General features: G+C 39.8%; 1 protein-coding gene across 1 annotated transcript in view; it reads right to left on the bottom strand.

Moving 5' to 3' along the window:
* Positions 1 to 27,032, bottom strand: part of LOC108800150 (otogelin-like protein) — a 139,486-nt gene extending 112,454 nt beyond the window's left edge. The window contains exons 1-12 of the mRNA XM_018572103.1: positions 26,884 to 27,032; positions 25,494 to 25,546; positions 23,547 to 23,717; positions 19,100 to 19,192; positions 16,171 to 16,365; positions 15,790 to 15,984; positions 15,442 to 15,636; positions 15,094 to 15,288; positions 14,744 to 14,938; positions 14,250 to 14,444; positions 11,293 to 11,367; positions 7,610 to 7,738 (exon numbers count right to left, since the gene is read on the bottom strand). Of these exons, the coding sequence (XP_018427605.1) occupies positions 7,610 to 7,738; positions 11,293 to 11,367; positions 14,250 to 14,444; positions 14,744 to 14,938; positions 15,094 to 15,288; positions 15,442 to 15,636; positions 15,790 to 15,984; positions 16,171 to 16,365; positions 19,100 to 19,192; positions 23,547 to 23,717; positions 25,494 to 25,546; positions 26,884 to 27,032 (1,840 nt within the window). The remainder of the gene's footprint in view (positions 1 to 7,609; positions 7,739 to 11,292; positions 11,368 to 14,249; positions 14,445 to 14,743; positions 14,939 to 15,093; positions 15,289 to 15,441; positions 15,637 to 15,789; positions 15,985 to 16,170; positions 16,366 to 19,099; positions 19,193 to 23,546; positions 23,718 to 25,493; positions 25,547 to 26,883) is intronic.
* Between the last annotated feature and the right edge of the window lie 594 nt (positions 27,033 to 27,626).

Genomic DNA, 27,626 nt, shown 5'->3' with positions numbered 1-27,626 from the left:
ACTGTATATATACATACACAAAATGGAGTAATGGTGCCCCGATTCTATAAAGAAGTGAAGATACATCTACAGTATTTAACTGCCAGCATGTCCACTGGACCAGCATGGAGTTAAATAAATATCCTCCTCCTCAGACCAACAATTAGTATATCATTACCCAAAATTCCAAAATGTATGAATATGCTTACCCAACCTTTACATTTGTGTTGGCCATCTTTAGTGTAGTCAATAAAAACAATGGTTTATTTTTGGTATTTGTGATGGAAGTGAGAAACGTAGCTACCTTCTATTTCTTTTCTCCTGCATAGTTTAGTCGCCTTACTCTGCAATTTGTATCCACAAGAAGCAATGGTGTCAACACTCAGAACTGTGTGCATGTACCAAGGCGGGGCCACTACTATGGAAGCACAATAAGTATGTGCAAAGTTCAAATTACAGTCACTGAGGTTTTTTGTGCAAGAGAGTGATTGGGCTGTTTGCTGGCTGGTCCTGGGCAAGCCAATCTATGTAGTGGGATTTTTTTATACAGTGTTTAGTTGCGATGAGAAGGACCTGGAGGGGTGGGGTAGAAGATGGGCTAAAAAAAACTACACTAACATTTTAAAACTGACACTATTGACCATATTGGAATTTTATATATCTGCTTTTTTATATAGCTATATACTTACTCTCTACTCCTTCTGTCCCCTTTGAGTTATCTTGATATAATAAGTGAGCAGTTTGAGGTATGATTATCGACTCTATAGTGAATTCGGGGCTATTAGTTGAACCAATTCCATTGTCCAAATCTGTGTCTTCAAAGGAGGACTTTCCATAGTCTTCTTTTAAATATAAATAACAATGAATTAAATTAAACTGTGCAACCTTATTTTTATGTAAGTCATGAGTTAGACTAGTTGCATTATTTGATTGGGGTTGAAATTTATAAAACGCACATCTATTACATTATTTAATATATAGTAAGATGTATGGTATTCATATACCGGAATCCTCCAAGCAGATATCAAGTCCCAATGTTTTAGTATTATAAAATAACTGTGCTCACTTTTAAGACGATAAACAGAAACTAAAAACTTTTTGTTGGGTGAATCTGTTAAAAAAAAATCTTAGGAAAGCCTTAAGTAAGACTGAAATGTGGTTAGACAAGGTAAAGACAAGGTAAAGACTTACGTTTCTCCTCATTAGAGTTTTTTTCCTCAGATGAATTATGACTTCCCCTATGTTTTCCTTCATGCTGCCCATGTTCCTCTTGGCTGCCACGGCCATGAACTATTTGGATTATACAGTAACACAATAGATTAGGTTAGCTAAAGACCAACACTTAAACTTAGAATAGGAATGGCTTAGAACATCTGTCAACTTTTTGGGGTATCTCACCTCGCTTTAGGTCTATTTTAGGTGTCAGACAGACAACTGAGGGGAAATCCCCCCAAAAAGACATTTTTTATAGTTTTATATATAGTTGTCAGACAGAGCAGGAAAACAGGACAAATATAAAGTACATGTCAAGACAAAAAAACATTTTTATAATTTATTATAGAGTGGGAAAGAATAACTGCTACCCAAGGCTCCATTAGAGAGATTTACCCTCACTTCCTGTCCTGCCAACAATGGCTTCACCAGACAAGAAGACAAAAGTAAAAATCTGAAAGGGGTTCTATCCTTTCCCTACTAAAAAAAATCAGAAAGTTCACCTTATTTCCTGTCTCTTTTCCTGTCCTTATTTCCTGTCTTATAAAACGTTGTCAGTAGGCCAGGAAGTAAGTGGAAATCTCTCTAAAGGAATGCTAGAGAATATTACAAATCTGACAGCCAATGTAACCCTTCCCTACACAAAGTTTCTGACTTGGCATACACTTCAAAATTTGATAAAGGTTCTAACCCTTCACCAAAAGTCTGTAACAGTCCCCTGTAGTGAGAAACACTACTGGTGTAACATCATCACCAGGTTTGTAAAATATTTGCAGGGACAGATGCTGGGAGTTCAGTTCCTATTGATGTAGGCATGCCACCAGAACTACATCATGAAAAGCCTTTGCTTTTGTACCCGCCCTCTGCTGATGGACCTGATTGGGAACTGCAGAGGGCGGGTACAATGCTAGTTTACTATTGGCTAAAGAAATATAAAGATATATAGATAAAGAAAAAAAAGACACAGCATTGTTTCTCTCTTTGGTGGCAGGGAGCAGGAGAGTTAGCTGTCGCCAGGTAGACACAGCATTGTTTCTCTCTTTGGTGGCAGGGAGCAGGAGGCTCCCGGGGCGCCAGGGAGAGTTAGCTGTTTGGAGATCAGTGTCCCTGGTTAGCAGGTAACCATGGATGCTGATCTCTCTGAAAGTGGCCAGAGCCAGCCGTAAGATCACGGCTGGCTTCGCCCAGCTGTCAGAACAGGCTGTCGGCCGGCCGCTCGGCCAGCTTCGGCTTTCTGCACGGCTCAGAAAGTTCTTGGTTCTACTGAACCAAAGGGGTCCTGGGGCCGAAGCTAGCTGAAGGATCGGCCGAAGCTACGGCCAGATCCCTCGGCAGATTTGTGAATAGACCCCATAGTGTGTGGGCAGGCTCTTGGGAGTCAAGACAGCAGCATTGTGTTGCTGAGAAAGAAAAAAATGTATGCATATAGAGTGGGACAGCGGTGGGTAAAGTATATGTGGGGTTCTGTAGCCCAGCAAGCAAAGGTAACAATGTTGCTTGGAATTTCATTTCGGCAAAGGCACTGTGTTGTTAGCCCGAACAGGAAATTAGGAGCTCCCTGTATCTCTGGCAGATCAACAGCTGTTTTTATTTACTATCAGCATTGATAACCCTTTCACTGCCAGGACCTTCAGAACTTTTTGCACCTCAGCTGGCCACACCATTTTTACAATTTTTCCCATTGATTTGATTTTCAACTGCTGCGTTGCTAGCGTTTGTTTACTAAAAAAAACCCAAACCATATATTTTCTGAGCACGGGTTCGATAGCATAAAAAGACGGTGCTACTAAATTTGTAGGCCCTGTGATAATTGCGCAAATGTTTCTCAAATTAATATTAAACCGATAAAAATACACAATTGATAAAGCACAATAAAATCAGTATCAGTGAACAAAAAAAATATTTTCTGACTAAATCTAAAAGATAAAAACTGTATTGAGATAATAAATAAAAACATTTTTTAAAGAAAAAAAAATCATGCACTGCGATGCGTTCTAACAAAACACTGCAGCGCATGTGCATGGCGTACACTACAATATGGTGCACGTGTATGTTATGTGTATGTGGGGGAGGGGGGTTTGTGCTTTTTTTGTCAGTAATTAATTATTTTTTTTACACATTTTGTATTTATTTTTTAATAATATTATTTATTTATTTTAATTATTTTTTTTATTTTTTTCTGCAGCCTCAGCACTCAATGAATGAGAAGCTCTCAGTACAGAAGCTTCCCATTCATTCAGAAACTGTTGATAGTAAAATATTTACTATGACCAGGTTCTGAATGGGGAGGAGCCTCTGTAGTGAGTACTACTCCCCATTCAGAAATTCATGAATGAACAGGAAGTGATGTAACTCACTTCCTGTTCATTCATAACTGGGGACACATAGCACTATGTGTCCCCAGTTATTTACAAACATTCAGTGTAAATTCACTCCAGTGTTTGTCCTTCACACAGGGGGTCGGTAATATCACTGATATTTGCCAATCCTCCGCTCGGCCACGCACACTGAGACTGACAGGATGACAGCGGCTCCTCTCCGCCCGCCGCTCTCTCATGCCGCTCGCTTACATCCTGAGACTGACAGGATGACAGTGGCTCCTCTCCGCCTGCCACTCTCTAACTCCTCCTTCCCCCCAGTCGGCCATTTGTATTATGATCCCCACTGCCTCTCAGCCCATACAAGCGGGGGAGAGCAGCGGGATCCATGGAGACACAGAGGAGAGGCTGAAGATGCTGGCTGATGACAGGTATTCATTTAAAAGGGACAGTCCGGGAACAGTTCTGATATAAGTTCATGGTGTCGCTAAAGCATCCATGAGCTCATAGCAGAAATGCCACCGACGTAAGGTATACTGACCTGGCGTTTTGGGAATAGTTTTTTTCCGCCGTATGCCTTACGTCGGTGGCAGGGAAGGGGGTAAAACCTGGGGAAATGTGCATGTATTGGAGAGATGTACTGCATAGTTTTTTATTTTGCCTTGATATACATTATAAGAGACCGCGTAAACTGGGGGTGATTTGTGTAAAACGTTTATAAATTATCAAATATATTGTAATAAATGTAATAAAATAAAAAATAAATGTAAAATATTTGTTATATCTAGAAAGGCCAAAACTCACCAACCAAATTCCACCTCCAACTGCAAATCTGTATACACATGGGTGCAGGCTGCAGTGTGGTCCCACTACTTAAATGATATCTTGCCAATCAGCCGCGCAAGGCCGGAATCCATAAAATCCAAGTTTATTATTGTAAATTCCATACAAAATCCAAAGTTTCAGGTAAAAACAGCATATACACCATACAAACTGCATCACACCCCATCAAAAGATCACAAATAGAGCGGATATTTAAGTTGGACACCCGTATCCCTAAAGGACTTTACATATTTTTATGATTGTCACTATTGGGAAGTGGATTGGGTGTCCAATTAGTAGATTACTCTGTTGCCCATATGGGATTCGAGATCTTTTTTCTGTTTTTGCACATTTAGTTTTTTACACATTGTATATGGGGTGTATTTAATTTTTTATTTACACAGCAACAGAGATGTATATCCCTCTGTTGTGTCATGGATATAATTATTTTGGTGATTTTCTTAAAGATATTGATAAATAGTCCTAGTGATCATTGGAGTTCAATTTCTACTTTTTTTGTACAGATACTTATTTCAATTATTATCTAAATTACCATTATTGATTGGTTTATGCAGGTTATACATAAGAGTCATTCTGTACAGGAGATTGCATGGAGATCTGCTCACTTATTTTGGTTCAGCATGATAAATTCTGCATATAGATATTTCATCTGATGTTTGTTATTCGTCCCACTTTGTCACATTTGGTAATTGATGTGATTTGGTTTTACATCAGAATTGTTACATTGAGAAAAGTTTGTATCCATTTGCAGATACCTACGGTGACGGCTGACCAAAGTTTTTTTATTATCTTGATATGATGTTGGCTTGCCTCTGGTCTTCACCGCCCCACTCTTTTTGCGATCCTTTGATGGGTGTGTGATGCAGTTTGTAGTTTCCACTAGAATGTTATTTGAATTTTTTTTCCAGCTAAGCTGGTTAACTCTAGGGGTCACCTACATTTGCATCACCTTTGGGATGGGGCGGTACCCATCAGATATAAGCATTTGGAAGAATAGAGACTTCACCTCTATGATTCAGCCCAGGTGGTGAAACGCGTGAGGGGCACTGGAGTGGGAGAGATCCTATGGTGGTGTATATGCTGTATTTACCTGAAACTTTGGACTTTGTATGGAATGTACAATAATAATCTTGGATTTTATGGATTCCGGTCTTGAACAGCTGATTGGAGAGATATAGTAAAATATTTGTTTTAGATGTAAGAAAAAACAGTCAACATACCCTTCTCTTCCTCAGATGATTCTTTGCTACCATGTCCTTTACCTTCAGATTTACGCTGACCTGTATAAAATAAGCACACTTGACTAGAAGGTATTTGTCACTTATACAAGTGGCAATATGCTTTATGTCCAGTTCACAGATTCAGGCTTTAGGTTCAGTGCACTGTATGCCCTTTGCAGCCATGTTTTACATGTGTTACCCTTCAATTTTAAGGAATGCATTTTGAAAGCTGCATCGAAGATGCAGCAAACAGGACTATGTCTAACTTACAGTTAGACATAGACACAGTTTATCTCTCTGTCACACTGTTCTCTGCTCTAGACAAGGTTTGGCTTGTATTGTTTCTCCCTGACCCCGTCTGAGCTCTTCTGTACAGGAGATTGCAAAAGGTTTACATAACGTCAAATTCAGGTACGTAAACTATTTGTTCAGCTCTAAAGCTGAATTCCAGGCAGGTAGCTATATATACAGTGTTATTCACAAAAGGGTGAAGAGTTTGGAGAAGGCAGGAGAAGTGAACAATCTAGACCAAAATAGCTGAACTGGAAAGTGAGCTAAATTGGAGAATTTTTCCAAAGCAGCTATTTTGGCCTAGATTGTTCACTTCTCCTGCCTTCTCCAAACTCTTCACCCTTTTGTGAATAACCCTGTTACTGTTGAAATACACATATGAGATTTTTATATCTTGTAATATGTGCAGACAGTTTTGCTATAAAGGCATCCCATCCAGATAGCGTAGCCAGGTCCTTGACCTCCGCTGCAACAGAACAATGGTCAAGAACACTGGTGAGAATGCACCATCAGCGTGCTAGTTGGACAACGATGCATCAACAACACGCTGATGAAGCCACCCCCATTACTCATTTCTCCCGTCAGCATCTTCGCTGTCAGCATATGAGCACTGCACCAAAGCATGTCTCCTAGTGCTGGCCCTCATTCTCCCAATCTGAGTAATACTGCATAGAGGAATGATAATTACAGGAGGATGTTGATGATTACAGGTGGACAATCCAACAGCGAGATCACCCTGCCATAGTTTCTGATTTTGTTCCTGTCCACCTGGGAGTTTTTGGTGCTCCCACTCACCTTTGAGTATTACAGCATTTCCACTTTCTTACTAAATTGTATGAAATAGATTTAAAATTCCAACATTGATAGGATACTATAATGGGGATACAGTGCAAGTTCATGGTTCATACCACACAGTAAATGGAAGGTTAACTAAATCTTCTCTAGGTGTTTCAGACAGATCTTAGATGATTCTTTACATCGTAATCTGTATGTTGTTCTTTTGAAGCTAACATTGATAAACACTCTAAACACATTATATACAAAACATATAGAAAAACAAAAAGGAATGACTGCCTTCAAAGAGGAGACAGTCTAAGGGTTAACCAAAGATTGGGACAGACCATATGTTGAAAATCGTACAAAAAACTTTATTAGTGCATATCCAAGCACCATCAAACATCAAAGAACATGTTTAAAAACACACAACACAATATAAAAATCTCACAATATACAAAACACAGGCCAACTGAAAGCAAAGAAGGTGGCGAGCGGCAAGCTACACTAGTCCACAAATAAATCTAAGATATAACCAGCCTGTTTAAACCTCCATCCACCTGGAGTATGTATTATTGCTATTCAAGAGCTGTTATCTAAAAGGTCTCGATTTAAAGGTGCCGAAATAACTACGGTCTATAAGTACCATCCAAAACGAAATGGACTTTCAGCCAGCTGTGTTTTTAAACATGTTCTTTGATGTTAGATGGTGCTTGGATATGCACTAATAAAGTTTTTTGTACGATTTTCAAAATATGGTCTGTCCCCATCTTTGGTTAACCCTTAGACTGTGTCCTCTTTGAAGGCAGTCGTTCCTTTTTGTATATGCTGCTACCTGGTTATTGATACGGTATTGATACGGTAGATAGACCGTCCTTATTACCGTATTTTTTTTTTAAAAGGGTACTATATAGAGCATTGATCTCCAGGAATGAAACAACCCCAGTTTTTGACATTATATACAAAACATACCCTTATTTTCCTTTGAATGATCTTCTTTAGATGATTTTTTCTTTCCTCCTTTTATGTTAATATTGATCTTTCTGTGCTCTTCATCGCTACCTTCCCAATGACCGCCTTTACCTCCAGATTGTAGATGACCTAACATATAAAAGGCAGTATGAACATTACATTATAGAGTTCAGCATCCTTTTAATGATCATAAGTAAACTGGGGAACAATAAACAGTGAAAACAAAATTAAAAACGAATTGTTAGCGGAAAAAAAGTCAACATACCCTTCTCTTCCTCAGATGATTCTTTGCTACCTTGCCCTTTACCTTCAGATTTACGTTGACCTGTATAAAATAGCACACTTTACTAGAAGGTACTTGTCATTTATGCAAGAGACAATATGCATTAAAGTTCAGTTCACAGATTCATGCTTTAGGTGTAGTGCACTGTATGCCCATTGCAGGCATGTTTTACATGTGTTACCATTACATTCTAGGGGTTGCATTCTGAAGGCTGCATCAAAGGTTCAGCGAGCAGGACTATTTTAAACTCACCTAAACTCACTGCACCTGCAATGTGCAGATGTGAATACATATTGTAAAACCATTAATTGTATCTGACTGTGTGTTCTGGAAAACTAGGACTTCCTCCTGCCCCCAGTCTGTGACTGGACCATGAAAGAGAAGCAGCAGGCTAATGAGTGTATCTCTCTGCCACTCTGCTCTCTCCTTCAGACAAGAATTGGCTCCTTGTATTGGTTCTCCCTGACCCAGTCTAAGCTCTGCTCTACAGTTGATTGCAAAAGGTTAACATCAAGTCAAATTCAGGTACATAAACTATTTCTTCAGCTTTAAATCTGAATTTCAGGCAAGCAGCTAAATATACTGTTGAAATACACATATGAGATTTTTTATATCTTGTAATGTGTGCAGACAGTTTTGTTATAAAGGCATCCTATAAGGATAGCGTAGCCAGGTCCTTGACCTCCGCTGCAACAGAACAAAGGTCACGAATGTGACGATAATGGGGGTGAGTCTGAATATTTAAAATAGAATTATTTTGTCCCCCCAGTCTAGAGCAAATGCAAGCCTTCATTTAGCCATTTGCCAGGTTCCTCCACATTCCACGGAACAGAGATCTGCCTATCTGGCCTGTGATCTTTTATTGCTCAGCCTCTAAGCCTTTTATAGCTTATATCCCTAATTAAAGGAATGTCACTAGGCATTCATCTATTACCAGTGGACAAGTTAATAAACACGAGCAGGTCTGGTACAGATAATGACCCAGGCGACCCCGCATTCACCCAAAAGTCATCAACCTGAGTTACAAAATCAGCTCTATTTCATAATTTGGAATTGGGCGGGGATAGTGTAAAATTAAGTGTTTTCCTCCTCCTTGCTTTCCCTCCCCAGCCCTGCCCTAGGGCCGGCTCCAGGACACCCCCCAAAAGGGGCTTATAAAATATGCTGTCTAGACGACTAGACAGGGCTCTGGGTTTTAAAACATCAAGGAATGAACTAAGAAGTCTTAACATTGCATAAGAGTTCCCCTTTAATTTCTGGACATCATCTGCTGAATGCTTGCTTGAAAAAGAGCCCCTCATACTTCTCCTTTGCTTATACAACTCTGAACTATGTCAGAACTCCTAATTCCAGGACTGTTGAGTATTCACCTTTATTTCCTTTTATTTTACTGTTGTATATATATATATATTTTGTCTCTTGTTTATTAATATCTTTTTTCTGTATATTTTCTACACCGTTCTTGTATTAACCACTTCCAGTCCACCGAATTCTGAAAGACGGCCTACGGGAGTCTCCTGGATGCTGGTAGGCATCTTTAGACGTCCTTCGTTCCCGCGTACTTTTTAATCACCTTTTTATTTTTTTATTTAATTATTTACTATTTTTTTTTATTCTTTTTTTTTTAAATCAATGTATTTTTTTTTCCTCTGTCACTCTCCAGTACAGTAACCAGAGAGAAGCTGATGAAGCAGATCTGTGCTTCATCAGCTTCTCTGGGGTCCCTGGGTGACATTAGGGGTCTTAGAGACCCCTGATGTCTCCATAAAGTGGGCCTATCACTGTAATTTGTTATCACATAGGGGACTTCTTAGCTCCCCTATGTGATAACAATAAAGTTAAGTGTAAAAAAAAAGTAAAAAATAAAATAAAATTGCTCACAAAATAAATACAATTTACACATACAAAAAAAACCCCACAATTTTTTTAAAAAGTCCCCCACCCCCACATAGATGCACAAAAATGCATTAGGTGCGCCTATAAGCAAAAACGACGATTGCTCAAATTATGCCACACATGTTACACATCGCCGCGAATGTCGCAGTGAGAGCAATAATTCTAGGGCCATTAATCACTGATGACACTAAACTGATGAGCGGTAAAATCTTTTAAAATGTCGGCCTATGGTCAATTTTGGCTATGGTAGTTTTTTGCGATTTCGTGGGCGCGCGCAATTTTAAGGCTTGACATATTTGGTGTCTATTTACGCGACGTGACGCCGTCTTTTATATTTTACCAAAATATTGGGCAATAATATATGTTTCCTAACATAATAAAGGGAAAACCTTTTTTTTAAAATATTCGGTACTTTCTTTGTTATATAGTAAAAAAAACCCTGCAGTAGTGATTAAATACGACCAAAAGAAAGCTCTATCTGTCCCCAAAAAATGGTATAAAATTAATTTCAGTACAGCGTTGCATGACGGAATAAACGTCAGTCAAAGTACTGCAGCGCTGAATACAAAAAAATGGCCTGGACAGGAAGAAGGATGTAAACACCCAAGTCAGCAAGGGGTTAAAGGACGATCTTAAAAATCGTTAAGCTTATCTCTATCCTTGCCTCTGTGAAGAGCACTACTGTATAGTAAATCCTGTCATATTCCTGTCTGAGAGGACAGCGGTATCATAGGCATTGTTTAGGTGGTTAAATTGTCACAGCATTTGCTGAGAACGGTCTGTGTTTCCGTTAAAAAACACATGGTGGCAGCGAACGTTTGTGGGTAAAGGGTTAACTGTGGAGTTAACCAACCCTGGTGACGATCGCGCTCAGTCTGCTGAGCTGGGGAATCTCTGTGCAGGATGAGGCTGAGAGTGGTATCGCCACATCATTGTTCAGACTTGTTTATAGTCACGTGTGATTGACGTACAAATTGTACAGATGTGCCACTTTACAGGCAGTTTTAGGGGACCACAAGGCACAATATTTATAGGAATTTTTAATTTCTATTGTTTCACTTTAAGTGATGTTAAAATCACTGCTCCTTTAAAAACTGTATTTTTAAAAAGTGTTTTTTTCATTGATTCATGTCCCCCTGGGCAATACCTGAATCCCCATACCCTTAATATGGCCAATACATTGCATATAAGCCTTCAAAATGGGGTCAAATGATTTTCAAAGTTTTAGCCCCTTAGAACAATATTGAGTTCGAGTTCGAATTCAAACTTTTTCCATGTTCTAAAGTTGGAATTCGAACCGAACAGGGGGGTGTTCGGCCCATCACTACTAACCATTATAAAAATCAATTTTGCTTCCCAGGTTCATGCTATACTGTACCCATCCTATACTAATGAGCAGAAAATAACAGTTAAATAGCAGCTACAAAATCTTTTTGTACTAGTAGCAATGAGAAAGCTGATGGAGTGTACCATTGCTGTTACAAGTCAAGAATAAATTACATACCATGTTCGTTTGACTTATCATCACTTGCGTGATCCTTATCTTCACCAGATGTTTTCTGCTTGCCACCAAATTGAACTATAATTTAAAAAACATGCATTGTTTGTTACAATAGCCTATAATAGTATGTTAATATAAATTGTTAGTATATGATGTTGTCCATTAAATTTTCTTAAAAGTTAAAATGCCACTAAAGTCAAAACAGTCTTAACTATAGACATTTTGAATTTGTAGCAAATTTGCTTGGCAAGTCTACAGCAAGAGTCCTGCATGTCTTAGCAAGAGCTCTGCAAGTGTACAGCATTTTTGCAAAGCACGTTGATCTGGAGACTTGCAATGCAGACTTGCTGTAATTGTGCAACAAAATTGTGAAGCTTGGCAAGTCTAGCAAAAGTTTAGAAAGTCATTTTCAAACTTGCAGCTGAATTGCTTGCTATCTGGGAGGTGGCTGCCGAGGAGCCCGAACACTGAACGGGCTGTAGAAAGGCAGTGGAACTACCGGCTTTTCTCCTCTTTGGCCACCTGCACCTTTCTTCCCCACTTCAGCTACTGTAGAGGGGAGTAAAGCTCTACTAGTATGTAGTACCATAATGTGAGGACAAAAATGAGCATTTCTTTGAGAAGAGAAGGCACACTCTATCAAACATGTGTCACAAATAATGTGAGGTACAGGTCCATAAAGAGTTAAAACCTCTGATGCTTTGACTCGGGCTTGAACTTTCAATCTTCAACAGATTTTGTTTAAATCCTCTTCTAATTTCATGTTTACCACTTATTTTAAGTTCTTGTCCCCCCACCATTTAAAACTCTATGTTCCTTTTTGGTGCGCTTTACAAGTTAGTTACACATCTTCCCAAGAGGATTTTCCAAATCTACACTTAATTTCATGTTGTCCAGTTATTTCAAAAGTTCTTGTCTCCCCACCATTACCAAACTCTATTTTGCCTCTTTGATGACCAAAAAGTCCCCCAAAGTTAAGGTTGCTATCCCATGGTTGTAGTTTGCCACTCTTTAAGTCAATTAGCTCTGTTTAAAGAATGGAACAAGTCATCAACCATTCCCATTAACCATCCATTTGAAGCAATTATATTCGACCACCAATTTGAGATAATTAAACTTTAAATACAAGACAACAGTTAATAGTAATTTACTTTTTCATTCTTCCACATCTTCCTTGGATGATTTCCCAAATCCACCCTTAATTTCATGATGTCCATTGATTGCAAAACTCCCTGTCTCCCCACCATTTCCAAGCTCTATTTTGCCACTTCAACTATTAAAAACCCCTATAGGTTTGGGTTGGCATCTCCCAGTTGGATTTTACCACCTTTCAAGTCAAGCAGTTCTGTTTAAAAAAACAAAAACGAGCGATTCAATACTTCCCAAAAAGCATCCAAGGTGTACAGATCATGTACTCTTAATTATATTCCACCACCTTATTTGAGTTACTTTAAATTAGAATTGACACTGCAAGTAAGTAAAAAATGTTTTTTTTAAATGTTAGCTGTATTTATTCTTTACCTTTCAATTGGTCTATGAATTTCAGCACAAAAAAAACAAAAAACTCACTAGCTTATTTTTAGCTTTAGTCATGTAAATATTTACGTATTAACATAATAACAGCTAAAATGTATGTTTTCCATCTTCCCTGTCTTCCTCAGATTACTGCACAAATGAAGTATTAGGTTGCTGTTTCTGATAGTTTAAATGTCTTTGTATCATCATCATTGCCAAACTCTGTCTTCATTGTCGGGTGTCTAATCAAACTACCCCATTTGATATTTTACTATATCCAAGTTAATTTTTTCACCGTTGAGCCTGATGCAATTTTTTTTTGATCATCTCATTATAGTAGGCAACCAATGCCGGGAAACATGTTGTATGCCTGCATAGTAGCATTTCCCAAAATGGCAGAGGTCTATTAAGGGTCAAATGTCTTTTAAATGGTATATGGTTTATTTCATCATGCTATGTATGACCTTTCAGCCCATTATACCAAAGAAATGGTGATGGGTTAGAACCCCTGTTGGGATTTTACTGCTATTCAGAATGCCATTAGAGAGATGTTTTCTTGTTCTCTGCCCACAGTTTACCAAACAGAAAGTAAGGGTACATCTACAATAAAAAATCATGGGGGTTCTAGCCATTCAATACTCAATAACAATGTGATTTTAGCTCTGTTTGCTGTTTTGCAAGACAGGAAGTAAGGAGAACTGTCTGTAATGGAGTCCCCGATACTAATTAAATCTTGGTAGGGGTTCTTACTTTTTCCCACTCTATCAAATAATTTTTTTTATTGTTGGACTTACATTTTGGGTTAAGGGGAGGAGTCTGCTGATATCTGAATAGAGTTGAGGATGGCACAAGTTTACTTTAAACTTAAATTATGTAGAATATACCTTTTTTTACTTCCTTATTTCCAAAACGTTACTTCTTAAATTCCCTTGGTTTTGTATATTTATGTCCAACCCATGTCACCTAATTCTCTATTGCCAACTATCTGGCCTGCAAGAATGTGCACTCTCAAATTGCAGGAGTTAATTCTTGAAGGATTCTGAGTGTCCAGGAGGCAACATTGGGTGATGGAAGCTGGAATTGACATGAGTATTGTTTATCTTTTTTGGTGAAATATTTACTTTTAATGTTTTTCACAGCTTATTTTGTTTGAGCAGCAGGGGAGTGGGGTTGGAGGTAGTTGGAAAGTGGACCTTCCATTTGCATGGAAGCCACACATCACAAATGTATTTTGATTGCCACTTATATAATTGACTTAACCTATTATGTTCCTAAACTTAAATTTTCCTGATGCTTTATAACCCTTAGAAGCTATTCCAAAACCATCTTCAATGTCCCGGTTTCCACTGAGTTTAAATTACCAAACCTGTAGTATAACCCTTCATCCAACTCTAATTACTGAACACGGATGCTTATGAGTTAACCTACAACATTTCAAAACTTACATTTTCCATCTTGCTCATCTCCATTGGAGGCTTTTCTGAGACCACCCTCAAAGTCCTGGTGTCCACTAAGTTTAAATGTTTTTGTCAAACCACCATTACTTAGTTCTACTTTCCCACTTAGATATGCAAGAAAATCCTCCAAACTGATAGTGACATCACCCATTTGCACTTTGCCACTATTCCAATTAATATGATCTGTGCAAACAATAATAAACAATTCAGGTAATCCAAGACAATCCTGACTTCACAGCCATATCTAGGAAACTAGATATGGTGTATTCTGGCCATCTATATATTTCATAATATTTCACTATCCCCAACTTAAATTGTTACATGTAGTAGATTTTTTGCTGAAATTATAGTGATTCAATTCTTCCCAAAAACACCCAAAGTGTACAGTTCATGTACTCTTAATTATAGCCTACCACCTTATGTGAGTTACTTTCAATTAGAACTGACACTGCAGGTAAGTAAAAAATGTTTTATTGACTTACGCTTTCCTCCTTCCTTATCTTCCTCAGATGATTTCCCAAATCCTCCCTTAATTTCCTGATGTCCAGTGATTTCAAACCTTCTTGTCTCCCCACCATGACCAAACTCTATCTTGCCATTTTGATGACCAGAAAACCCCCCTAGGTTTAGGTTGGCCTCTCCCAGTTGTATTTTGCCACCTTTCAAGTCAAGCATTTCTGTTTTAAGAAAGGAACAAGTGATTCAATTCTTCCCAAAAAAACATCCAAAGTGTACAGTTCATGTACTCTTAATTATAGTCTCCCACCTTATGTGAGTTACTTTAAATTAGAACTGACACTGCAAGTAAGTAAAAAATGTTTTATTGACTTACGCTTTCCTCCTTCCTTATCTTCCTCAGATGATTTCCCAAATCCTCCCTTAATTTCCTGATGTCCATTGGTTTCAAATGTCCTTGTCTCCCCACCATGACCAAACTCTATCTTGCCATTTTGATGACCAAAAAGCCCCCCTAGGTTTAGGTTGGCCTCTCCCAGTTGCATTTTGCCACCTTTTAAGTCAAGCAGTTCTGTTTTAAGAAAGGAACAAGTGATTCAATTCTTCCCAAAAACATCCAAAGTGTACAGTTCATGTACTCTTAATTATAATCTACCAAATTATGTAAGTTACTTTAAATTAGAACTGACACTGCAGGTAATTAAAAAATGTTTTATTGACTTACGCTTTCCTCCTTCCTTATCTTCCTCAGATGATTTCCCAAATCCTCCCTTAATTTCCTGATGTCCATTGGTTTCAAATGTCCTTGTCTCCCCACCATGACCAAACTCTATCTTGCCATTTTGATGACCAAAAAGCCCCCCTAGGTTTAGGTTGGCCTCTCCCAGTTGCATTTTGCCACCTTTTAAGTCAAGCAGTTCTGTTTTAAGAAAGGAACAAGTGATTCAATTCTTCCCAAAAACATCCAAAGTGTACAGTTCATGTACTCTTAATTATAATCTACCAAATTATGTAAGTTACTTTAAATTAGAACTGACACTGCAGGTAATTAAAAAATGTTTTATTGACTTACGCTTTCCTCCTTCCTTATCTTCCTCAGATGATTTCCCAAATCCTCCCTTAATTTCATTATGTCCATTGATTTCAAATCTCCTTGTCTCCCCACCATTATTGAGGTTTATTTTCCCATTTTGATAACCAGAAAAACCCCCCAACTTCAGGTTGGCATCAACTAGTTGTAATTTGCCACTTTTCAGGTCAATTTGATCTGTGTTCGGAAATTAACAAATCATTCAAATGTTATCAACCAATGTCTTTTGCAATAAGTACAATAGCTTTATTTTTTCTTTACCTTTCAATTGGCCTATGATCTACAGCACAACAAAAACTTATGTGAGTTACTTTAAATTAGAACTGACACTGTAAGTAAGTAAAACATTTTTTATTGACTTACGCTTTCCTCCTTCCTTATCTTCCTCAGATGATTTCCCAAATCCTCCCTTAATTTCCCGATGTCCATTGGTTTCAAATGTCCTTGTCTCCCCACGATGACCAAACTCTATCTTGCCATTTTGATGACCAAAAAGCCCCCCCAGGTTTAGGTTGGCCTCTCCCAGTTGTATATTGCCACCTTTCAAGTCAAGCAGTTCTGTTTTAAGAAAGGAACAAGTGATTCAATTCTTCCCAAAAAACATCCAAGTGTACAGTGTATGTACTCTTAATTATAGTCTCCCACCTTATGTGAGTTACTTTAAATTAGAACTGACACTGCAAGTAGGTAAAAAATGTTTTATTGACTTTCGCTTTCCTCCTTCCTTATCTTCCTAAGATGATTTCCCAAATCCTACCTTAGCTAAGCGTGCAGATATCTGCACAAATCTGCAACCCTCAATACAGGCATATTCATTATCTTCAGAGTGGTTTCACCCTGCCCATGCACATTTCTTTTATAAATCAAGCCCATTGAAGTCTCTCTAGATATCCTTTTATCTTCTGAACCCTGCCCACCCACTGGACAACAAAGGAAAAAACTCCCTTAACCACATTTCCAGTAGTGCTTCATTTAAAGAACCTTAAATGTACAGTACTACCTCGGTTCAGGAACGCTTCTGTTTGCAAACAATTCAGTTTGCGGACAGAAATTTTGGCAAAATTTTGTTTCCGTTTGCGAACTCCACATCGGGTGACGAACATGACCGCAGCCATATTTCCCGCTCTGGCACATGGTCGTGGCTTCCTCTAGTCGAGATCGCGGTTTGCAGACAGACCTGTGCACACTTTATGTGAAGCTTTTTGGTGTGTTTTTTTAGCTCATACAGTACTGTACAGTAATATTCAATCCAGCATGTGCAGAGCAGGCATGGTGGTAAAAAGAGTGTGCAGAGCACTCTCTTCATACTGTACTGTACTGTATTTTGTTTCATATTTTTGTGGTTAACAAAAAATGTACATATGGTTCAGAACGGATTAACCTTATTTACATTGAACCTTATGGGAAAATTGGATTCGGTTCGCGACCAAAATCGGTTCACGTCCACGTTTGTAGGGGTCCGAACGGATTAACCTTATTTACATTGAACCTTATGGGGAAATTTGATTCGGTTCGCGATCAATTCGGTTCGCAACAAGAATCGTGGAACGAATTAAGTTTGTGAACCGAGGTACCACTGTATTTCAAATTTTTCTGGCAAAAGCACTTTAATCTGCCCTGATATGAGTGTGTACATTATGACTGATCACTTGCACATTAGTACTCAGCCTGGAAGAAGGGATGAGCCAGCACTACAAACCAATCAGGATCTGCTGCAGAGGTGGCATGCTTGTAGGAAGCAAAATGAGAGCAGCACAACTAATGAGCACACACGTTGTGTGTGCTGCTGCTCTTTCATTGTCAGATCACATATTGTGTGGGGGTTCCACACCTGGCTGTACTGCTCAACTGCAGTGTCGTCTATTTAAAGATCCAGAGCCTAAAGGGCAGTGTGCACGTGCCGGCCCGTTCGGCAGTTATCTCTTGATCATGCTAAAAACCAGCCGAAATCGTACGATTCTCGGCTGGTTTTCCAACATGCTCGAAATACAAAAGACGTGCGACCGTACAGTAGAAACGGTTGCACGCCTTCCATACACTGGACGATTATCGTACGATCGCGGGATTTCCCGTGATTCTCGTACGAGAATCGTGCAGTGTATGGGCACCTTTACTCTTGCAGGAGTGCCTGGATCACAAGACTGACTAAACAGAATTAAAACTCCTTTTGCATGTAAAACAATTCAGATGCATGTATTTGTTTGACACTCCTAGAAGTATCAATTTTCCAGCAGACTTCATGGGGAAATATTAAAGCAATGGAGAGGCATTCAGTGGTGGGGTCAGCTGTGCAGTAGTTCAGACTAACATTCTGTTTGTCCTTCAGGCTAGGTTCACGCCTAGGCCACTCCTGTGCGCGATTGCTGTGCGATCAGGAGTCCCCTGGGTGTGAACGCACGGTGGTTGCCATTATTTTTTAATGGCACCCCAGTCGCACCTGGCGGATTGCGCGGTTTCCCACTGCAATTCTGTCCGTGCAAGTGAACATGCATGGGCGGATGTGATGTGCCTTACCTCACTTCCGGTGTCACTGGGTACATTCTCCGTCTCTTAGAGCCAGAAGAAGAAGCTGGTGAAGCAGATCTCTGCTTCATCAGCTTCTTTGGGGTCCCTAGGTGACATTAGGGGTCTGAAGGACCACTGATGTCTCCATAAAGAGGACCTGTCACATTAAAGTTACTATTACATAAGGGGCTTGTTAGCCCCCTATTCGATAGCAATAAAGCTGCGTGTGAAAAAATGTAAAAAAAAAATTAAAGTAACAAAAAAAAATTACAACAATTTTTTTTTTCAAGTCCCCCGCCCCCCACGTGCGCCTACATGCAAAAATTAAAGTTCCACCACACATATTACATATCATCGCGAACGTCGGAGTGAGAAAAATAATTCTAGGCCCATCAATCACTGTTAGTACTAAACTAATGAGCCATAATAGCATTTAAAGCGTCGCCTATGGGAAATTTTGGTTATTGTGGTTTCCCGGACGCGCGCAATTTTAAGGCTTAATATCTATTTACCTGGCATGGCCACATCTTTTATATTTTACAAAAAAATCGGGCATTATATTCTGTTTCTAATTTAGTATATTTTATTCTAAAATACTTGATTGATAAACATTTGTGCAAATACCGTGCAACATAAAAAATGACAATTAGCATGTTTTTATTCTACAGGGCCTCAGCTTTCAGAAAATGTTTGGGGGTCTGAAGCCAAAAATTCAGATTTTATCATGTGTGTGCAAATGTGAGAAATTGCTCTGGGCAGCAAGTGGTTAAAAAAGACTACAGCTTACCTTTGTTGACTTCTCCCTTCGTCACAGCTGCACCTGGGTGGACATCACTGCTGATACCACCTGACTGGGATCTGCTGTTACCTTTGATCTCTGCTTTAAAAAGATAAATACAGTTAATAGAAAAAAGGAAACATGCACAATGCTGTCCACAAATGTAAAGCACTAACTAGGTGTTCAGGTATTTCTGTTTGTTCATAATTTAGAAAACATACACAGGGATCAATGTATGTATCCTGCATGAACTGGAAAAGTCCTGTCTGAAGTCTGGTGTAACCAGATTAATTAAAGCTAGTTTGTAAATGTCTCGTAAATGTTTGCTCCTTGCCCCATGCATTAAGTTAAGCTTAATATCTTACATAAGCATAGTTATATCCATATATTATAATAATGTATACACTAAGGAGTTCATTTATAACAAACTCACAGACCCATTTGCCCTACGAATCGTTCTAGCTGTTCATTTTATGTGAATGTACGCAATGTAATATTGCATTTTGGCCACTAGATGGAGGAGAGGAGCATAGGAAATAAGTATTAATTTCAGTGCAGCGTTTTGTGATGATTGAGCTTAATGAAATGTCACAAGTTGAAAATAAAGTTCGAACAAAAAGTAAGCAGTGCAATGTCCAGGGATCGCCGCATCAGCAATGTAACTGTCAGTACACATCAGTGGCTGAGCACTCAGCAAGGCTTGCTGGTGTGAATGGGCCTTAAATGACAACTCAATCATGTAATATATGTAAAAATAAATCTAATAATGTAATATGAAGTGACTGAGCCGATAGAGGGCACCAACAGACAGTCCTGGCAGGTTTGCTTGGTGAGCTCTTTTGATAGCATAGTGCTAATTGTAAAGTTTTGATATCAGTCCTCAAGTGAGACATATATTATAACCTGTGGAATCATACAAAATTAAAGCTCGCAAAAAGTCAATTTTGAAGAAGGAAAAAAATCCCTTAACCACATTTCCAGTATGGCTTAATTTAAGGAACATTGAATGCATTTCACATACTTCTGGCATAAGCACTTTAATCTGCCTTGATATGAGTGTGTACATTATGGCTCATCACTTGCACATTAGTTCTGGAAGGGGGTCGAGCCAGCACTGCAAGCCAATCAAGATTTGCTGTCATGGCTGCAGAGGGAACAAGCATGTAGGAAGGGAAAGCACAGAAGTGATCTTATTAGTATGCAGTTGTTCTTGCATTGTCAAATCACAGGTTGTAGGTGGGTTCTACACCAGACTGTATAATAGGCAGGTGCAAGATTCTTGGCTGAACAGTGACTACAACAAAATCAGACACAGTCACTATTAAGGTATTCAGACAGTCATGGGCGCTGCGGCTGTCTGAATGCAATAGCTAGCAACAGAGATTCCTCCATCCACGCTGTTTAGTGTGGATTGGGGAATCAATTGATTTCTCTTGTTCACCTGTAGGGCTGAAAATGGGAAATCTACCCTTGTATGGATGGCCTTAGGTTTATGACTGGGATTCATTTTTAACCCTTTCGCTGCCAAGCCCTCCGGAACATTTTGCAATTCAGGTGGCCAGCCATTTTTGCAGTTTTCCCATTGATTTGATTTTCAACTGCTTGCGTTGCTAGCGTTTGTAAATTACCCCCCAAACCATATATTTTCTGAAAGCGCAGGCCCGGTAGAATAAAAAGATGGTGCTACTAAATTGGTAGGCCCTGCGATAATTGCGCTAATGTTTCTCAAATTAATATTAAACAGATTAAAAATACACAATTCAATTGATAAAGCACACTAAAATCATAATCAGTGCACAAAAAAATATTTTCTGACTAAATCTAAAAGATAAAACTGTATTGAGTTAATTAATAACAAATATTTGCAAATTTGAAATCGCGCCTTTTTGCGAAAAGATCTAAAAATGAAGGTACGCAAAACTGTAAATAAGAGACTTATGTTAAACATTGTTTTTACGCTGTGTTGGTGTTGTGATAAAATGATACAGGCGTATATTTAATTGCAACACAAGGTATCACAACGCATGGCAATGCGTCACAAAGCTTTGCCAGGCGCTGCCGCAGTTAAAATATATTTTTTTTAAAGAAAAATAATGCACTGCGATGCATTCTAACAACTCACTGCAGCGCATGTGCATGGCGTACACCACATTATGGTGCACGTGTATGTGATGTGTGTGGGGGGAGCGAGGGGTTGTGCTTTTTTTTACACATTTTTTATTTATTTTGTAATAATTTTTTTTTTACATTTTTAATTTTTTTTTAATTTTAATGTTTTTACATTTTTTACTTATTTTACTTTTTTTTAAATTATTATTATTTATTCTTTTACTGTTGGGGGGACTACGATGAAATATCTGTGGTCTAAACAGACCCCTGACATTTCCCTTTTGAAATAGAAAAAGAAATTGAGGACTTGCCTGGTCCTGGCAGCCACGTGGCCGGGGGAGGGCCCGGTATTTTTGCTAATAGCTTGTGAGCCGCTGATGACAGCTATTAATTTGAAGGGGAAAGTCCAGGGGAAACGTTCTAGTATAAGCTCATGGTTGCTAAAGCGACCATGAGCTTATAGCAGAACTGTAAATGCCAGGTCCGTACGGCATACGTCCTTGGCCAGCCGGGAACACTTTTGTTCCTCTGTATGCCATACGTCCTTGGCAGGGAAAGGGTTAAAGTTATCATGATCTTGTGCCTTTAAAAGACTAAGTACAGTGGTACCTCGGTTCATGAACTTAATTCGTTCCACGATTCTGATCGCGAACCGAATTGGTTTGCGAACGGAATCAAACTGTGATCAGACCACAATCTCGACTAGAGGAAGCCACGACCAGTGTCAGAGCAGGGCAGATGGCTGAAGTTGTGTTCGTCACCCGATTCGGAAATCGCTAAAGGAAGCAAAATTTCGTCGAACTTCCTGTTCGCGAACTGAATTGTTCGTGAACAGAAGCGTTCGTGAACCGAGGTACCACTGTAGTTTAGTATAGCAAATTCTAAACTCAGCCATTTCTTCTACTAACCTTTTTCCCTTCCAAACATGGCAATTCCTCCAATTCCAGAGTTCTTTATTTCAGCACCTCCACTAATTCTGTAGGCTGCCTACAGTCTTAAGTACAATACTCTGCACATTGGTTGCCTTTTATCTAAGCCCTCCCTGACCTTGCCATTGGTGCCCATAGCATGGTAGCTGTTGTGTATTTGGGTATCCTTGCTATAGATTGAAACAGGAGGTTTAAAAGATGACCATAGTTTAAATTATAATGAGGCTAACTGCCCCTCCCTCCATTGCCCATCCCATATATAGTGCCCACTACAGACCTTAGAGGGGCAACCAGATCTTAGACCAGTGACCTATGCTGGCTCATGCTGCTCTTCCTTCCACCTCACTGAGCTGCTGCACCACAGCGAACTGTATATAGACACCTCTTCTCCAAAGTCCTTAATGGGGAAGCCACGTAGTTGTTGGCTGCCTGGTGATCTGAGGTCTATATGGGACACTGTGGGGGTCTATTCACTAAGCTGCCGTAGGCAGCCGAGTGACTAAGCGGCCCCAAGCAAAGTGAGCCTATTCACTTCAGGCTGGTACGGCTGATTCCAGCCATATATCAGCTGAAATCAGCCGTACATCAGGTGGCTTCGCGTGGCTTCGGGTCGGCCGAACATGCTCAGCAGAAGGAGTTCGACTCAACATCTGGATCGGCTAAGCCGGACCTCCGCTTAGCCTGAAGGACACACCTTTCCTCCCCCGGATGGAGAACTGCAGGTCCCCCTCTGCTGATTGACAGCAGCAGTGGGCGGGTGCAATAGCTAGTTTGCTATTGGCTATTGCAAATTGAAATAGCCAATAGAAATCTAGCTATGCATTCCTATGGTGATTTTTTTTTTCTTCTTCTGACGGCAGCCAAAACAAATCCAATGTCAGAAGAAAAAAAAAAGAGCAGGGAAAGGTTTACTCTGCTCGATCGAGCAGAGTGAACCTTTCTGGGAGAAAGTGTTTCTCTCCCGGGTGGCCGGGAGTCTAATAGAGTCCCAGAGCGTCCGGGGGAGGAATGACAGATGGCGTTCCTGGTTACTGGGTAACTAGGAACGCCATCTATCATTGCACACTGAGAACATGGAGAGGCCGCTCTCAGTGTGTAATGACAGCGTCCCTGGTTAGCTGGTAACCAGGGACGCTGAACTCTCTGAGAGTGGTCGGAGCCAGCCGTGAGATTAACCTCCGTCAAAATTAAAACTAATGTTATCCTTAAAATCTTCTAACTATATTTAGGTAAATTAGTAAACAATAGATATTATTCCATTACTCCATTTACCTTTAGTAGGTGCTTATTTGGTTTGTAAAAGTCAGTCATGTATGCTATTTAATACATGCAGAATTTTAAACTTTACACTTATTTCAAAAAGACAGCTCAATCCTAGACAAGGAAAATAGTTAAGAAATGTTATTTAAAAAAAATACCTGAGAGTTTTGATTTTCCTTCAAACAGGTTTTCAAGGTTTCCTGCTTTTCCTTTTACTCCTCCCATGTTTAAAGATCGTTTGGCGATTTTTAACGGCTTTCCCTCACTGCTTTCAATGACATTGGGATCATCTTCATTAAAAGTGCGAACCTGGATTCCAGGATCCTTGGCTAATATAAAAACAAAAAATGTGAAATGCGAACTACAGTGGGAATGGATTAAGTTTAACTAGGCAAAAATGTACAGAACATAGGGCTGGCACACTTCCACCTCTGTGATATATGATATCTAATCATGTGAACACATTTTTATCCTCCTTACTCTTCCTAAGCAGGTCCTCCGTAGCAGAAGAGATACATTATAAGGCTGTAGTACAACTTTACCACAGTAATAATAGCGATTGGAATTAGACTACTAATGCTGCAGTAATGGGTGGGTGGGTAGGTGGGGTTGATCTTTTGCACACCTACTATTACAAAGTTTCAGCGGAAAGTCAGTACGTCCTAAAAATGCCAAAAGTCACCAATTGGCATTTCTAGTAATCTGCACCACTACTCTTAATATGTTAGAATTGTTCTGGATTACTTCTTGATGATAATTTCTTTACAATTATTATTATTTACTTGTACTTTCCTTGTCTTATTTCAGTGCCAATAACCGACATTTAAAAACTGTGAAGTAAAAAGAGTGCTGTAATCAGGGCCGCCATCAGGGGGGTACAGTCGATACTCATGTGAGGGGCACGGGCAGCCTGGGGGGCCCGGGACCCTTACATGGGTATCGGCCAATGGCAGTACAGGTGACAGCAAGTGTGGAGGTGGAGGCGGCTGGGCCCCCGCAACGCCAGACCTGTGTTGGAGGTAGCCGGGCCCCAGCAGCGCCGCCGGTGTTCTGATCTCGGACTGGCTGGAAGTGACATCATGTCACTTCCGGCTGGTCCGGCGGCAGAGGAGGCCAGGCTGCAGGAGCAGATAAGAGGAGCTGGGAGGGATACGCAGCCCACCTGAGACCCTTGCAGAGCCCACCATAGAGAGTCTCAGATGTGCTGTACAGTATCTATGGTATGCTCTGCTGGGTCACTCTCATATCCTGGTCTCAGGATGTGTGGGGTCTCACTTGGGTCCTGAGTCCAGTGCGTTACTAACCAAAGAGTCCAGCGGGTTACTAAGCCCAGAGTCCAATTCATATACTGTTCTGCATTGCTAAATAATATGGTATTGATATTTGTAGTCCCCCTACAGCCGGTGCCACTCTGCATTAGAGTGTAAGCTCCTCTGTACAGAGATTGATGTAACACTGTGGTATATGTCAGAGCTATATAAATGTATAATAATAATATTAGTGTGAGACTGTGGAGGGACATTGGAGTGTAAGCTCCTCTGGTGCAGAGACCACCGGGCGGGGGAGGGGGGGGGGCAGTTTTTTATGTATGTAATGTGTGCATTACAGCACTTGGTATGGTCCCGTCCCCCCCTCCCCTTTAACTTGGTACCTTCCTGTACACGCAGGAAGGAGGGTTTTCAGGAGGTAGAGCTTGGTCTGTAGTGGGCTTTACCAAAGAGCGATCAGGGAGTGGAGCATAGTCGCTTGAGTGGTAAGGTAAACGTTTTAGCAGCCCGACAATGGGGGTGGGGAGGGAGAGCCCACACAGGGCCTGCACAGAGTGGTGTGGGGTGGTGGCAGTGGAGGGGGCGGTGTGAGGCCGAAAATTGTGTAAGGGGCCTCTGTCATATTAAGCTGACACTTCTCCTCTGGGTGAAAATACATCTGAATAGCAGTGCCCACACCTCACCTTAATAGATCCTACTAACTTACAGTAAATGCAAAGATCCAGATTGTTACAGATGGCCATTCCTGACTGTTTTTTTTATGTAGCCCTTCCAATTTTCACACCCCTACTATATCACACCCCTATTTTCAACACTTCAGTTCTCTAAGCAACTTACAAGTGCAGTTAGCTTTGACAACGCAGTCTTTAATTTCACCATTGTCGCATTCACTGAAAGTGGAAATTAAAAACATAAAAAAATGAATGCATTTAGAAAGTCCCCACAGAGAAAGCAGAGATAAAAAAGAGAAATACATTGATTTATGTCATGTCTGATTATGTCAATATATAAAGCCTGTCTTAAGAAGCATTTCCAAGTGTTATATTTGCAGTAACCATAGACAGCTCTCAACAATAAGATAAATGTCGTAAAACATTTATGGTTAAACAGGTTTATTGGTGATCGAAATGGTGACAAGGGGTAACCCACAACACCTCATAAACATCATAGATAAACAAGTAACCATTGCTGCCATGGTAACAGCTTGGGAATGCTGAACAACACCAAGGAGCTGATTTACTACAGGCAAATAAGCTGTATATTTTTCAACAGAATTTTCATTTAGCAAAAAAATGCTGTTTTTTTATATTTTCCTTGCATATGATTGGGTGAATTGTCAAAAAACTCCCAAAAAACTCCCTTGCAAAGTCACCATCCTATTTGGCTTTAGCACATCAACCCTCATAGCTCTTTTGGAGGGACAGTCTCTCAGTTGACACTCGTTCTCATCAAATGTATTAATATAAATGCATCCAGAATCGGTGATTTACAGCCAAATATGATATCATGGTAATAAGCCAGTTCTCAATGTGGAATAAATGGCTCAAAAATATTAGGCTGTATCTGTACTATATACCAGTAGTTCTGGATGCACAGATTACTCAAAAGGAATAAAGGAATGATTTGTTTGGCTCTGCCTACTTTCTGATGAGAGTGAAAAATGCAGATACTTTCTGTTTAATGAAGGCTTACTGTGATTGGAGGGCTTTTTGGTTTCTTTTTTAGCCCACCTCACCTATCTTGTCTGGTTATAGCTTGTTTTTGTTAAATCTGTGTCCTTTTGCCATCCTGTGGCTTGTCAAGAGTACTACGCTAAGCAAAATGTAAGAAAATCAAGTCAGATACCATCCAGAATGTATTCCTAGTTCAAAACATATCACAACTCTAGAGGAAGATACACATACCTCATTTATTGCCTTCATGATTCCCCATTCATTTAAAAATACCCATTTCCAGCTCCACCTGCTGCAATATTGTGGGAACTTGGTGAGTTAAAATGTATGGAATTGTATATAAACCCAAAAGCAAAAATGTAATATGTTGCAGCTTACCATTTCTTACACATGGTGGCTGCATTAGTTTATTTTTATGTCTTTCTTTTCATCTGGTGATCCAGCCAGAGCGTCACAGTTTGCTAAGTGCTCTGACAACCCCCCCAAGTGACCCAATAGGCAATCACCTCAGGTTGCCTTATTATAGGCATGGTCCTGATCTGACCTTTTAATACCTTGTCAAAGTTGCCAGCAATAAGAGCCCATTCACACCAGGGCAGTTATGGATCAGCGTGGTTACCGCGCTTATCTCGCTTATCTCGCAAGGAACTTTATGGGAGTTTGCTGAAACGCATTTAAAAATGCCCAAAACCACGCTGATCATTGTGATTACATTGAAAGCTGTATGGAAACCGCACTGATTAGCGCGGCAAAAATAGTGCAGGGAGCAGTTTGGGTGTGGGGCAGTCGCAGTCGCATGAACCGTCCCCATAGCAATGTATGGGATTGTTCACGTCGGCGGATCCGTGCGGCCAAAACCGCGCGGCTAAACCCGCCCGGTGTGAACGAGGTCTTATGTCTGTACCGCAAGTCTGTTTTATAAATATCTTCTCAAAGGAAATGATTTAATGATAAATACATTGAAGGAAATTTATACAAACGGGAGCAGACATAATCTGGAGCAGTTGCCCATGGTAACCAATCAGCCCCTCTCTTTCATTTTGAAATCTTAACTGAACAAACTGAAGAGAGAAGCTGGTTGGTTGCCATGCACAACTGTTTCAGTTTTGATAAATTCCCCCCATCTTCTTTATAAAAACATTTAGCGTTCCTGTTTCTGAATTTTGTCACATCTAGATAATTACCAGATCGAGCAGGCTACAGTCACTGTTTCTCCATGGCTGATCACCTTCCCATTGTAAGGACAATCTGTTGTTACAAATAAAAAGAAAACTGTTAATGTTGATCTATATTTAAG

The sequence above is a fragment of the Nanorana parkeri genome, unplaced genomic scaffold (assembly GCF_000935625.1).
Source record: "Nanorana parkeri isolate BGI_ZX_2015 unplaced genomic scaffold, ASM93562v1 scaffold1938, whole genome shotgun sequence".
Classification (NCBI taxonomy): domain Eukaryota; kingdom Metazoa; phylum Chordata; class Amphibia; order Anura; family Dicroglossidae; genus Nanorana; species Nanorana parkeri.
The sequence above is the reverse complement of the archived record's forward strand: the minus strand, read 5'-3'. Positions and strand labels throughout refer to the sequence as shown.